Source organism: Salmo trutta, chromosome 7, assembly GCF_901001165.1.
Source record: "Salmo trutta chromosome 7, fSalTru1.1, whole genome shotgun sequence".
In the NCBI taxonomy this organism is placed as follows: Eukaryota; Metazoa; Chordata; class Actinopteri; order Salmoniformes; family Salmonidae; genus Salmo; species Salmo trutta.
The window spans coordinates 15,866,943-15,882,939 of NC_042963.1; the positions used below are offsets into that span (position 1 = coordinate 15,866,943).

At 42.0% G+C, this 15,997-nt stretch overlaps 1 protein-coding gene across 1 annotated transcript in view; it reads right to left on the minus strand.

The window, feature by feature from the left end:
- The window catches only part of LOC115197785 (calcium-dependent secretion activator 2-like), a 207,765-nt gene that overhangs the window by 16,353 nt on the left and 175,415 nt on the right, over window positions 1-15,997 (minus strand). Inside the window, exons 23-25 of the mRNA XM_029759577.1 lie at window positions 1,847-1,921; window positions 1,421-1,504; window positions 1,279-1,311 (exon numbers count right to left, since the gene is read on the minus strand). Coding sequence (XP_029615437.1) covers window positions 1,279-1,311; window positions 1,421-1,504; window positions 1,847-1,921 — 192 coding nt within the window. The remainder of the gene's footprint in view (window positions 1-1,278; window positions 1,312-1,420; window positions 1,505-1,846; window positions 1,922-15,997) is intronic.

The following is a 15,997-nucleotide window of genomic DNA, read 5'->3' on the forward strand; positions in this document are numbered from 1 at the left end:
TGGCTTGGCTGTCTTTATCAAACATTTACAGACTTTTACAAACTAATGGCCAAGGCTCTACTCATGGATTCTGAAAAGAGTGTGCTTGGTTATGATAGAGTGAAACCACCTCTTGCTTTGGGTTAAGAGTAGGATTTGTGGACCGAAACAGAACTAAACTCAGCCCACGATGGTGAATGGACTGAATCTTGAACAGGGCAAAGCTTTTGATGGCTTAAGAACAAGAGTATGTCACAATTAACCTTTTACTGCAGCAGGCTAAATCAGGGTCACACAGAATGTTTTTCTTGGTAGTCTTAAATAAATCTACTTTGAAACAAAAGTATACACCTCACACACATGGTTAACACCAGCCGCCGCTGGTGGAATGTTATTAATATTTTTCAGAATTTTGTAATTAATAAACATTATATCAAAAACCCTGATGGAAATCCGGTGTTTCTATGTCAAGCGGTTTTGTTAAATTTCAGTCTTCTGTTTTATATATATATATATTAATTCACTCTATATCTTTTTGTTTTTAAGCCATAGCAGGATGGGCTCATTGTAATGGCTGGAATGGAACGGTATCAAACACAGCAAACATATGGAAACCACGTTTGACTCTGTTCCATTTATTCTATTCCATCCATTACAATGAGCCTGTCCTCCTATAGCTCCTCCCACCAGCCTCCCCTGCATTCCACCCATGAGGACACTATGTCATTTGACTGCAGGAAAGGTCTACGTGTCTAAACTGACCAAGTAATGACGCCCTGGTCCAAATTTGAACCAACCTCAACATTCCACTTTAGCTTTACAATCCCTGACCAATGGAGAGTAGGCGTAATGTGCATGTCCTTCAGTGTGTGTTGTTGCGTCTCTCTTTTGGTAATTGGAGGCCTTCCTCATCGCTGTTTGTCATCTTTCTGTCTGCTGATATAGAGCTCCTGCTCCCTGCCGTGGCGCTGTCACTCATTAGTGTTGCTGTGGCGTGTGGTGACCGCCCATGACCGACACCTTGACGAATCGCTCCAAAAAGTTTTCATTAGTCAACTGTGCCAATAATTAGCCTCGCACACCGCCTCAACTTTGAACACTCTGACACACAACGGTGGTACGAGGTGAAACGTTAAAATATTTCACCCATGTTTAACATCAGCATTTGATGACAAATTATGAACAATATGATCCCACTCAATGCCAGCTTTCTTCTGAGAGATGTTTCTTTTAGACAGAAATAAATTGTGCAAACAGGTTCATATGAGAAAGTAAGACATCTTTAGAAACAATACTCACTGGCACATCCACATACTTGGCAGCCGCTTTCACCTTCAAGGCAAAGGAAAGACACAAAAAAGTTCAACTGAGCAGATTTGGTTGCAACAAATAAAATGTGGCTTTTGTTAGCACTGAATGCACTGAAAGCGCTGCTACTTACCGTGAAAGAGAAGATCGAAGAAAATAATGTCCCTTCGTCATATCTGGAGAGCTTGGAGAGAACAGCGTCTAGAGGTCCAGCAAACTCCAGGGAAGAAGACAATCAGACATGTTAGTTTGCCATTTACAAAGGAATATGGGGTATGAGCGTACAGCCTGAATGACTTTCTCCTGTTCAAATGATCTGTGTTCCTGTCATCGTTTGATTAGAACATATTCTATCATATTTTGCATAGAATATGAAAATAAAAAGCAGGTGTAATACAACTGTGTAAGGTTAGGATCAAGTTGCTGTAGAACGGAGAAGGAATGATAATGTGATTCTTAGCAAAATGGACATTTGATTTGAGGTGGGCTGACATATAGTGCATCTATAGGGAGTATGTTGTCATTGAGCCTGTGGAGGATGTGCAGTAACATACTGTACCTTTGAGACCAGGGAGGAAATCATGTCTTTAAACGTGTCATCGATCAGGTCGTCGATTTTCGAATGGTACTGTTGCTGAGAAGATGGTAAGGAAACAAACAAACAAACATTTAAAAAAATCTATGAGGGAGATAAGGTGAAAATGATTCCTTCATCCTATCACGCACGCACAAACACACAAGGCACGCATGGACGATCACACTCTCTCTCCTTCTCTCTACCCCGCCTCCCCACCCCAAACATTCAGCAGAGAAAATCTTCCCATGTAGCGCCGCTGAGTTAAGCAGCTAATAGGGCCATTATGTGGCTGAATGGCATTCCCGCTCTCGTTGGAAGGCAAAGGAATTCGAAGGATACTTTTTGTGCTTCCCCACAATTAGAGCAGCCTTGTGTTTCTCTAAAGCACTGGTCCAGCTGCGGGGACCAAAGACTCTCACTAGATTCAATTAATCCGCCATTTCATGTCTCATAACCCCCATATTCATGGGACTTTTTTCCCCTCCCCAAAAAACCAATGGCGCAGCCAGAAAGAGGTATTGAATCGAAAAGAGTGAGAAAGAGAGAGATGAGGGAGACGGTGGAGAGAAGAGGGAGGTAGAACCTCCATTTGCAGCGTTGAATGGCTGGCTGCCTTCGACGCTCGCACAGCAGCCAGAGAGTTCATCTCTTAGCGACAATGCCCTTTCACGGTGCGTCTAAAGAACACCCAAATTAAAAATTTCAATCAACAAAGCCCGCAGATCAGTGACAAATTGAGGGTGCATGGAGGTCACTATCGGCAGCCCTAATTTTCTTTTCACCTTTCTCTCCATCCCACGAAATGGCAGCTTCTTTCATAAACTGAATTTCAAGCAAATCTTAAGGACTTTTTACCTCAATTAACATTGCTGTGTTTTCTTTCTATTTTACAGATGGGGCCTAATTGTGAGGTCCTTCTTCACATTAGAGAATATTAAATTGTGAGGTTTTTGCCATGTGTGCGCCGCACCCAAAAGAACAATAATTTATTTTAAAAACATTTATCTGGTAGCAAACCGCTAAGAGTCACTTCCACCAGTTTTTTTTCTTACAAGGCCCAACTGACATTTTCAAATGCAAGTGCCTCATTCCAATGCCAATAACAACAACAACTGATCATTCCTTAGACATAACAATCCTGGGGATAAATTGGTATACAGCAAGACAGTCCTAATTTGCAGAGATGCTTTTGATGAAAATATTCGATTATATGCTGGGGAATGATTATGTGGAAAATCACAAAGGAGGACATTTTTGGTCTCGTAAAAGTTTATGACGACTCCTCCATTCAGTGGTTTGAATAGGAAGTATGATGAAGCAGGCAATGGCAGACACCATTCAATGCACAAGCATCTGAAATGCCAGGATCTCTTTTGTGTCGATCAAAAGCGAGCACTCTGGCACAGACTGTTATACCCAAAGACATTCTCTGGTGAATGTGCGACAGAATGTTGGGATGTAGTTCACATTGAGGTCCCTTTGAGACAAGTCAGAAGTTAGACAAATTGCTTAATGCATTTACAAGGATCAGACGGAACTTAAATGTGTGTGTGTGGTGGGGGGGAGGTTCTACTACAAAATGTAGCTATTTGATTATGAATTTTAGGATCGCTTTAGTTCTAAAAAATATATATAAAAAATATTATTTGATGAAACATTGAATTTGGCCTTACTGCTTTTAGCCCATAGAAACACATTGAATAACAGATTCATACATGGGAAAACAGATAGTCAAAAATAAATCAAAAGGAAAACATTTTTAAAGTGTTTGTCCTAAATCTGAGAGATGTAAGATTTTATGAGATTTTTTTCAGGAATTTTAATTAATTGATTCTTTATACATATTCAACCCCTTTTTTTTGCACGAAACTACTTCCATATATACTGTACTTCCATCGTTTTCTAAAACTGGTCCCAGATCCTGGTCTTCAGACGAGTCTGACATGTACGTGTTCTTGAGAGTCTCACCTTTCCATAGAGGGTCATATTAGTGTGAAGCCCAAACTGTTCGGACGCTACAGACGTTTTCGTAAGAAGAACGATTTTTGGGATGTCTCATGGTCTGATAAACATCGCTATAGCTTGGCCACCTTCCACCGCAGATGCGGATAGCGGATAGCGACGCAGCCCATTGGGAAAAAAAACTAATCTAGCTTAAACAATTTTCTTATTATGCTAATTCGATTTCCATTCACTAAGCCTAAAACATCTAGTTTTCGCAGAATTTTTTTTGTGTTGATGAAAACATTGACTCTAGAGTAATTTTCATGAAAAGTTTACAAACACCTTAGCCAAATACATTTAAACTTTTTTTTTTTTTTTTTTTTTTTTACAATCCCTGACATTTAATCCAAGTAAAAATTCCCTGTCTTAGGTCAGTTAGGATCACCACTTTATTTTAAGAATGTGAAATGTCAGAATTATAGAGAGAATGATTTATTTCAGCTTTTATTTCTTTCATCACATTCCCAGTGGGTCAGAAGTTTACATACACTCAATTAGTATTTGGTAGTATTGCCTTTAAATTGTTTAACTTGGGTCAAATGTTTCGGGTAGCCTTCCACAAGCTTCCCACAATAGGTTGGGTGAATTTTGGCCCATTCCTCCTGACAGAGCTGCTGTAACTGAGTCAGGTTTGTAGGCCTCCTTGCTCGCACACGCTTTTTCAGTTCTGCCCACACGTTCTATAGGATTGAGGTCAGAGCTTTGTGATGGCCACTTCAATACTTTGACTTTGTTGTTCTTAAGCCATTTTGCCACAACTTTGGAAGTATGCTTGGGGTCATTGTCCATTTGGAAGACCCATTTGTGACCAAGCTTTAACTTCCTGACTAATGTCTTGAGATGTTGCTTCGATATATCCACATAATATTCCATCCTCATGATGCCATCTATTTTGTGACGTGCACCAGTCCCTCCTGCAGCAAAGCACCCCCACAACATAATGCTGCCACCCCCGTGCTTCACGGTTGGGATGGTGTTCTTCGGCTTGCAAGCCTCCCCCTTTTTCCTCCAAACATAATGATGGTCATTATGGCCAAACAGTTCTGTTCTTGTTTCATCAGACCAGAGGACAAAAAGTACGATCTTTGTCCCCATGTGTAGTTGCAAACCGTAGTCTGGCATTTTTATGCTGTTTTGGAGCAGTGACTTCTTCCTTGCTGAGCGGCCCTTCAGGTTATGTTGATATAGGACTCGTTTTACTGTGGATATAGATACCTTTGTACCCGTTTCCTCCAGCATCTTCACAAGGTCCTTTGCTGTTGTTCTGGGATTGATTTTAAATTTTTTCACCAAAGTGCGTTCATCTCTAGGAGACAAAACACATCTTCTTCCTGAGCGGTATGACGGCTGCATGGTCCCATGGTGTTTATACTTGCGTACTATTTTTTGTACAGATGAACGTGGTACCTTCAGGCATTTGGAAATTGCTCCCAAGGATGAACCAGACTTGGGGAGGTCTACAATCTTTTTTATGAGGTCTTGGCTGATTTATTTTGATTTTCCCATGATGTCAAGCAAAGAGGCACTGAGTTTGAAGGTAGGCCTTGAAATACATCCACAGGTACACCTCCAATTGACTCAAATTATCTCAATTAGCCTATCAGAAGCTTCTAAAGCCATGACATCATTTTCTGGAATTTTCCAAGCTGTTTAAAGGCAGAGTCAACTTAGTGTATGTAAACTTCTGACCTACTGGAATTGTGATACTGTAAATTATAAGTGAAATAATCTGTCCGTAAACAGTTGTTGGAAAAAATACTTGTGTCATGTACAAAGTAGATGTCCTAACCAATTTGCCAAAACTATAGTTTGTTAACAAGAAATTTGTGGCTTGGTTGAAAAACGAGTCTTAATGTCTCCAATCTAAGTGTATGTAAACTTCCGACTTCAACTTTAGATAACGACTTGGGGCTAGCTATTGTAAGTTCAGAGTCACTCACCCCAACAGTGCGTGTGTGCTGGAGGCAAGTGAAATCTCGGGAGAGAGGGGGAGTGTGGTGGGGGTACCTGTACCAGACAGGGGGAGACAGGCCAGGGCAGATGGTGAACAGATCGCCAAGTGGAATCCAGGAAGCCTGTGCAGCAGGCAACGAGAGTAGGTGTCACACCCACTTGGGAGCTTTTATTTCTGGAGGCAGATTTCTTATAGAAAATCCCTCTGGATGGTCTTTGAACAGGGCTTCAAAGGGGGCTTCAAAGACCCCTGCAAATTTGTTGGGCCCAAAGGCCTCGCCACCTCTCACTTCAAACCTCAGTGCTAATTGAAGTTGTGTCTGGTCAGTCCTAGCAAGCCTGGCAAGCTTAACTCAGCATGCAGTCCAAATAAAGGAAAATATTTCATTGTAATGTACTTTATTTTTATTCTTGGCTTTCAAAATAGCATCAGACCAAACACTACTCACTCAGTTCCAGGTTGGATGGTGTCCTCAGGTCTCTGCTGTTTGTTTGCTAGAGCACCCTCCGTATATATTGGAAAAAGTAATCCTTGGTAGCAGTAATCCCTACAGGTAATTTTGGCCAAAATTAGGTTGTAAGCTTGGAGTTTTGATCTGGAGTGAAGGCTATGCGGTGGAGGGTAGCATCCTGCATATATCCCTGCTGAAAAATCTAAGTTTATCTAACTCCAAACCTATCCTTTTGTAAAAAAACATGTTGAAAAATGTGAGAGCTCACTTGCAACTGTGTGTCTCTCTCTCTCATGCATGGTGAAGTTATTAATTACACTTTGCATGGTGTATTAATACACCCAGTCACTACAAAGACACAGGCGTCCTTCCAAACTCAGTTACTGGAGAGGAAGGAAACCGAGAAGGGATTTCACCATGAGGTCAACAGATTCTGAGTTTTGGTATCTGGAATTTTATTAGGATCCCCATTAGCTGTTACGAAAGCAGCAGCTACTCTTCCTCGAGTCCACACCAAACATGAAACAAGACATATTACAGAACACTAATAGACAAGAACAGTTCAAGTACAGAACTACATACAGTACCAGTCAAAAGTTTGGACACACCTACTTATTCCAGGGTTTTTCTTTTTTTGGACTATTTTCTACATTGTAGAATAATAGTGAAGACATCAAAACTATGGAATAACACATATGGAATCATGTAGTAACCAAAAAAGTGTTAAACAAATATATTTCAGATTCTTCAAAGTAGCCACCCTTTGCCTTGATGACAGCTTTGCACACTCTTGGCATTCTCTCAACCATTAACAGATGTGCCATCTTAAAAGTTAATTTGTGGACTTTCTTTCCTTCTTAATGCGTTTGAGCCAAGATAGCCCTATTTGGTAAAAGACCAAGTCCATATTATGGCAAGAACAGCAAAATAAAAGCAAAGAGAAACGACAGTCCATCATTACTTTAAGAAATGAAGGCCAGTCAATCTGGAATATTTCAAGAACTTTGAACGTTTCTTCAAGTGCAGTCGCAAAAAACCATCAAGCACTATGATGAAATTGGCTCTCACGAGGACCACCACAGGAAAGGAAGACCAAGAGTTACCTCTGCTGCAGAGGATAAGTTCATTAGAGTTAGCAGCCTCAGACATTTCAGCCCAAATACATGCTTCACAAGTAACAGACACATCTCAACATCAACTGTTCAGAGGAGACTGCGTGAATCAGGCCTTCATGGTCGAATTGCAGCAAAAAAACACTACTAAAGGACACCAATAAGAAGAAGAGACTTGCTTGGGCCAAGAAACATGAGCAATGGACATGAGACTGGTGTAAATCTGTCCTTTGGTCTGATGAGTCCAAAAAAAATTATTTTTGGTTCCAACTGCTGTGTCTTTGTGAGATGCAGAGTCGGTGAACGGATGATCTCCGCAAGTGTGGTTCCCACCGTGAAGCATGGAGGAGTAGGTGTGATGGTGTTGGGGTGCTTTGCTGGTGACACTGTCAGAGATTTATTTAGAATTCAAGGCACACTTAACCAGCATGGCTACCACAGCATTCTGCAGCGATACGACATGCCATCTGGTTTGCGCTTAGTGGGACTATCACTTGTTTTTCAACAGGACAATGACCCAACACACCTCCAGGGTATGTAAGGGCTATTTGACCAAGAAGGAGAGTGATGTAGTGCTGCGATGGAATGCTGCATCAGATGACCTGGCCTCCACAATCCCACGACATCAACCCAATTGAGATGGTTTGGGATGAGTTGGACCGCAGAGTGAAGGAAAAGCAACCAACAAGTGCTCAGCATATGTGGGAACTCCTTCAAGACTGTTGGAAAAACATTCCTCACAAAGCTGGTTGAGAGAATGCCAAGAGTGTGCAAAGCTGTCATATAAAATATATTTTGATTTGTTTAACACTTTTTTGGATACTACATGATTCCATATGTGTTATTTCATAGTTTTGTAGAAAATAGTCAAAATAAAGAAAAACCATTGAATGAGTAGGTGTGTCCAAATTTTTGACTGGTACTGTACATTTAGAAATTGCACAGATAGCCTACATACACACAACAAATCTAGGTCGATTAGGAGAGAGGCATTGTGCAATGAGGTGTTGCTTTATCTGTTTTTTGAAACCAGGTTTGCTGGTTTTCCCATCATTCTTTAAATCATTGATCTTGGCTTCATAATACAGTTTTCTTCTTTTTGTTGAGTTTAGTCACATAATTTCTCAATTTGCAGTAAGTCAGCCAGTCAGATGCATGTTTATCAATAATTGGAAGAAGCAATTTCATAGATTCATCAAGTGCATAGTCTGAATGCTCCATATTAAATCACATCAGAACAAGTATTTTTAACCTCATCCACATAAGAATCACAAAAAAATCTTACGCTCTATTTTAGGCCCAGCTTTTGGAATTTTGGCTTTCCTAGCTATAGCCACTATATCGCGATCATTGCATCCAAGTTGAATTGCTGTCATAGGAGAAAACTGAGAAAATAGAGGATGGATCAACAACATTGTAGTTACTCCACAATACTAACATTATTGACATAGTGAAAAGAAGGAAGCCTGTACAGGAAACACATATTCCAAAACATGCATCCTGTTTGCAACAAACCACTAAAGTAATACTGCAAAAAATGTGACAAAGAAATGTACTTTTTGTCCTGAATACAAAGTGTTATGTTTGGGGCAAATACAACAGATTACTGAGTACCACTCATACCATGTTATGTGTATGCTTGTACTCAATAAGGACTGGGGAGTTTTTCAGGATAAAAAATAAACTGAAAGGACCTAAGCACAGGCAAAAATCCTTGAGGAAAACCTGTTCAGACACTAGGAAATTAATTTAACTTTTAGCAGGACAATAATCTAAAACGCAAGGCCAAATATACATTGGAGTTACCAAGAAAACAGTGAATGTTTCTGAGTGGCCGAGATAGAGTTTTGAGTTAAGTCTACTTGAAAACCTATGGCAAGACCTGAAAATGGTTGTCTAGCAATGATGAACAACCAATTTGACAGAGATTTAAGAATTTTGAAAAGAATAATGGGCAAATGTTGCACAATCCAGATGTGGAAAGCTCCTAGAGACTAACCCAGAAAGGCTCACATCTATAATCGCTGCTAAAGGTGCTTCTACAAAGTATTTTTATTTAATTAACCTTTATTTAACTTGGTTGGTCAGTTAAGAACACATTATTTTTCACAATGACGGCCTACCAAAAGGCAAAAAGCCTCCTGCGGAGACAGGGACTGGGATTAAAATTAAAATAAAACAAATAAATAAATATAGGACAAAACACACATCACGACAAGAGAGACAACACAACATAAAGAGAGACCTAAGACAACAACATAGCAAGGCAGCAACACAACATAACAACAACATGGTAGTAACACAACATGGTAATATCACAAAACTTGGTACAAACATTATTGGGCACAAACAACAGCACAAAGGGCAAGAAGGTAGAGACAATAATACATCACACAAAGCTGCCACAACTGTCAGTAAGTGTCCATGATCGAGTATTTAAATGAAGAGATTGAGATAAAACTCTCCAGTTTGAGTGTTTGTTGTAGCTCGTTCCAGTCGCTAGCTGCAGCGAACTGAAAAGAGGAGCAACTCAGGGATGTGTGTGCTTTGGGGACCTTTCACAGAATGTGACTGGCAGAACTGGTGTTGTATGAGGAGGATGAGGGCTGCAGTAGATATCTCAAATAGGGGGGAGTGAGGCCTAAGAGGGTTTTATAAATAAGCATCAACCAGTGAGTCTTGCAACGGGTATACAGAGATGACCAGTTTACAGAGGAGTGTAGAGTGCAGTGATTTGTCCTATAAGGAGCATTGGTGGCAAATCTGATGGCCGCTCGAGAGCACCCTTACCTGCCGGTCTATTAATTATGTCTCCATAATCTAGCATGGGAAGGATGGTCATCTGAATCAGGATTAGTTAGGCAACTGGGGTGAAAGAGTAGTGATTACAATAGAGGAAACCAAGTGTAGATTTAACTTGAGCCTGCAGCTTTGATATGTGCTGAGAGAAGGACAGTGTACCATCTAGCCATACTCCCAAGTACTTGTATTGACTCAGGGGTGTGAATAATTATGTAAATGAGATATTTCTGTATTTAATTTTCAATACATTTGCAAAGAAAATTCTAAAAACATGTTTGCACTTCATCATTATGTGAAGATGGGTAAGAAAATAAATCAATTTAACCCATTTTGAGGTTAGGCTGTAACACAACAAAATGTTGAAAAAGTCAAGGGGTATGAATACTTTCTGAAGGCATGACACACTGTCGTACACGTAGATCCAGAGCATCCCAAACATGTTCAATGGGTGACATGTCTGGTGGGTATGCAGGCCATGGAAGAACTGGGACATTTTCAGCTTCCAGGAATTGTGTACAGATTCAGGCTGAAACATGAGGTGATGGCGGCGGATGAATGGCACAACAATGGGCCTCAGGATCTCGTCACGGTATCTCAGTGCATTCAAATTGCGATTAGGGTTGTCCCCGTCAAAACATAAATCTTCGGCGACCAAGAGTCCTCTGTTCTTTTTTAAAATGTTAAAACGTGTTATTTTCCATATATTGACACATCCTATGTGTTTTAATCAAATCAACTATATTCACTGAGCTTGTCTGATGCTTTAAGCACACTGTTTGATAAAATAATTAAGACACAAATGACTAGAGGGAGTCCAACCAGCAATTCATTTGATTGTGCCAGGCCGGGCTAAGACATGCTGCGCTGTGTTAAAAAAAAGCGAGTGACTGTGACTAGCCCCCGTTGTCTCTCTCTCCTCCTTGCTGCAGCGACCACCACAGAACATCAAAGTGATTATCACGCTGTCCGTGTTGCTAAACCGGCAACATAATTTCAGCCATTTCTGACTGAAAAGTTCTGTTACCGAAATCATTCAATCAAATGTATTTATGAAGCCCTTTTTACATCAGCCGATGTCACAAAGTGCTATACAGAAGCCCAGTCTAAAACCCCAAACAGCAAGCAATGCAGATGTAGAAGCACGGTGGCTAGGAAAAACTCCCTAGAAAGGCAGGAACCTAGGAAGAAACCTAGAGAGGAACCAGGCTCTGAGGGGTGGCCAGTCTTCTTCTGGCTGTGCCAGGTGGAGATTTTAAGAGTACATGGCCATTAAGACCAGATTGTTCTTCAAGATGTTCAAACGTTCATAGATGACCAGCAGGGTCAAATAATAATCACAATGGTTGTAGAGTGTGCAACAGGTCAGTACCTCAGGAATAAATGTCAGTTGTCTTTTCATAGCCAAGCATTCAGAGGTCAAGACAGCAGGTGTGGTAGAGAGAGAGAGAGAGTCGAAAACACCAGGTCCGGGACAAGGTAGCACGTCCGGTGAACAGGTCAGGGTTCCATAGCCGCAGGCAGAACAGTTGAAACTGGAGCAGCAGCACGACCAGGTGGACTGGGGACAGCCAGGAGTCATCAGGCCAGGTAGTCCTGAGGCATGATCTTAAGGGTCAGGTCCTCCGGGAGGGGAGGGAAAGAGGGCAAGAGAGAGAATTAGAGGGAGCATACTTAAATTCACACAGGACACCAGATAAGACCTGAGAATTACGCCAGATATAACAGACTGACCCTAGCCCCCCGGCACATAGACTATTACAGCATAGATACTGGAGGCTGAGACAGGGGTGGGTCAGAGGACACTGTGGCCCCGTCCGATGATACCCCCGGACAGGGCCAACCAGGCAGGATATAACCCCAACCACTTGCCGAAGCAAAGCCCCCACACCACTAGAGGGATATCAACAGACCACCAACTTACTACCCTAAGACAAGGCTGAATATAGCCTACGAAAGATCTCCTCCACCGCACAAGCCCGAGGGGGTGCGCAAAACCGGACAGGAAGGTCACGTCTGTGACTCAACCCACTCAAGTGACGCACCCCTCCTAGGGACGGCATGGAAGAGCACTCGTAAGCGAGTGACTCAGCCCCTGTAATAGGGTTAGAGGCAGAGAATCCCAGTGGAGAGAGGGAAGCCTGACAGCAAGGGTGGCTCGTCTCTCAATTGCCTTGCCGTTCACCTTCGCACCACTGGGCCATACTACACTCAATCATAGGACCCACTGAAGAGATGAGTCTTCAGCAAAGACTTAAAAGTTGAGACCGAGTCTGCATCTCTCACATGGATAGGCAGACCACTCCATAAAAATGTTGCTCTACAGGAGAAAGCCCTGCCTCCAGCTGTTTGCTTAGAAATTCTAGGGACAATAAGGAGGCCTGCGTCTTCTGACTGTAGTGTTCGTGTAGGTACAGTGCATTCTGAAATATTCAGACCCCTTGATTTTTTCCACATTTTGTTACTTAACAGCCTTATTCCAAAATGGATTAAATTACATTTTTTTCCACATAAATCTACACACAATGCCTCCTAATGACAAAGAGAAAACAGGTTTTTAGAATATATAACCAAAAAATACTTTATTTACATAAATACTCAGACCCATTGCTAAGAGACTTGAAATTGAGCTCAAGTGCATCCTGTTTCCATGAATCATCCATGAGATGTTTGTACAACTTCATTGGAGTCCACCTGTGGTAAATTCTATTGATCGGACATGATTTGGAAAGGCACACACCTGTCTATGTTAAGTCCCACAGTTGACAGTTAATGTCAGAGCAAATACCAAGCCATGAGGTCGAATGATTTGTCCGTAGAACTCCCAGACAGGACTGTGTCGAGGCACAAATCTGGGGAAGGATACAAAAACATTTGTGCGGCATTAAAGGTCTCCAAGAACAAAGTGGCCTCCATCATTCTTAAATGGAAGAAGTTTGGAACCACCAAGACTCTTCCTAGAGCTGGCCGCCCGGCAAATTGAACAATCGGCGGAGAAGGGCCTTGGTCAGGGAGGTGACCAAGAACCCAATGGTCACTCTGACAGAGCTCCAGAGTTCCTCTGTGGAGATGGGAGAACCCTTGATAAGGACAACCATCTCTGCAGCACTCCACCAATCAGGCCTTTATGGTAGCCTGACAGCCAGACGGAAGTCACTCGTCAGTAAAAGGCACATTGTATCCCACTTGGAATTTGCAAAAAGGCACCTAATGTTGCTCTTAGAACATAAAAAACAAGATTCTCTGGTATGATGAAACCAAGATTGAACTCTTTGGCCTGAATGCCAAGCGTCACTCTGGAGGAAACCTGGCACCATCCCTACGGTGAAGCATGGTGGTGGCGGCATCATACTGTTGTTGTTTTTTTTCAGTGGCAGGGACTGGGAAACTAGTCAGGATCGAGTGAAAGATGAACAGAGACAAGTACAGAGAGATCCTTGATGAAAACCTGCCCCAGAGTGTTCAGGACCTCAGACTGGGGCGAAGGTTCACCTTCCAACAGGTCAACGACCCTAAAAAGACAGCCAAGACAAGGCAGGGTTGGCTTCAGGGCAAGTCTTTGAATGTCATTGAGTGGTCCAGCAAGAGCCCGGACTTCTCTGGAGAGACCTAAAAATAGCTGTGCAACGAGTCTCTCCATCCAACCTGACAGAGCTTGAGAGGATCTACAGAGAAGAATTGGTGAAACTCCCCAAATACAGGTGTGCCAAGCTTGTAGCGTCATACCCAAGAAGACCCAAGGCTGTAATTGCTGCCAAAGATGCTTCAACAAAGTATTGAGTAATGGGTCTGAAAACTTATGTAAATGTAATCTTTTTTATTTCATTTTTAGAAATTTGAACAAATTTGAAAAAACTGTTTTTGCTTTGTCATTATGGGGTATTGTGTGATGAGGGAACTTTTTTTGAAATCCATTTTAGAATAAGGCTGTAATGTAGCAAAACGTGGAAAAAGTCAAGGGGTCTGAATACTTTCCGAATGCACTGTATATACAGTGAGGGAAAAAAGTATTTGATCCCCTGCTGATTTTGTACGTTTGCCCACTGACAAAGAAATGATCAGTTTATAATTTGGTAGGTTTATTTGAACAGTGAGAGACAGAATAACAACAAAAAAATCCAGAAAAACGCATGTCAAAAATGTTATAAAATGATTAGCATTTTAATGAGGGAAATAAGTATTTGAGCCCTCTGCAAAACATGACTTAGTACTTGGTGGCAAAACCCTTGTTGGCAATCACAGACGTCAGACTGTTCTTGTAGTTGGCCACCAGGTTTGCACACATCTCAGGAGGGATTTTGTCCCACTCCTCTTTGCAGATCTTCTCCAAGTCATTAAGGTTTCGAGGCTGACGTTTGGCAACTCGAACCTTCAGCTCCCTCCACAGATTTTCTATGGGATGAAGGTCTGGAGACTGGCTAGGCCACTCCAGGACCTTAATGTGCTTCTTCTTGAGCCACTCCTTTGTTGCCTTGGCCGTGTGTTTTGGGTCATTGTCATGCTGGAATTACCCATCCGTGACCCATTTTCAATGTCCTGGCTGAGGAAAGGAGGTTCTCACCCAAGATTTGACGGTACATGGCCCCGTCCATCGTCCCTTTGATGCGGTGAAGTTGTCCTGTCCCCTTTGCAGAAAAACACCCCCAAAGCATAATGTTTCCACCTCCATGTTTGACGGTGGGGATGGTTATCTTGGGGTCATTGGCAGCATTCCTCCTCCTCCAAACACGGCGAGATGAGTTGATGCCAAAGAGCTCCATTTTGGTCTCATCTGACCACAACACTTTCACCCAGTTGTGGTCAGACGGGCATGTATATGTGCTTTCTTGAGCAGGGGGACCTTGCGGGCGCTGCAGGATTTCAGTCCTTCACGGCGTAGTGTGTTACCAATTGTTTTCTTGGTGACTATGGTCCCAGCTGCCTTGAGATCATTGACAAGATCCTCCCGTGTAGTTCTGGGCTGATTCCTCACCGTTCTCATGATCATTGCAACTCCACGAGGTGAGATCTTGCATGGAGCCCCAGGCCGAGGAAGATTGACAGTTCTTTTGTGTTTCTTCCATTTGCGAATAATCGCACCAACTGTTGTCACCATCTCACCAAGCTGCTTGGCGATGGTCTTGTAGCCCATTCCAGCCTTGTGTAGGTCTATAATCTTGTCCCTGACATCCTTGGAGAGCTCTTTGGTCTTGGCCATGGTGGAGAGTTTGGAATCTGATTGATTGATTGCTTCTGTGGACAGGTGTCTTTTATACAGGTAACAAGCTGAGATTAGGAGCACTCCCTTTAAGAGTGTGCTCCTAATCTCAGCTCGTTTCCTGTATAAAAAGACACCTAGGAGCCAGAAATCTTTCTGATTGAGAGGGGGTCAAAATACTTATTTCCCTCATTAAAATGCAAATCAATCTATAACATTTTTGACATGCATTTTTCAGGATTTTTTTTCTTAATTTTCTGTTGTTTTTCTTTTTCCCACTGTTCAAATAAACCTACCATTAAAATTATAGTCTGATCATTTCTTTGTCAGTGGGCAAACTAACAAAATCAGCAGGGGATCAAATACTTTTTTCCCTCACTGTATACAGTACCAGTCAAACGTTTGGACACACCTACTCATTCCAGGGTTTTTCTTTATTTTCACTATATATTTTTGATTATTCAAAGTAGCCACCCTTTGCCTTGAACACGCTTGGCATTCTCTCAACCAGCTTCATAAGTTAGTCAGCAGGAATGTTTATCAAAAAGTCTTGGAGTTCCCACATATGCTGAGCACTTGTTGGCTGCCTTTCCTTCACTCTGCGTTCAAACTCATC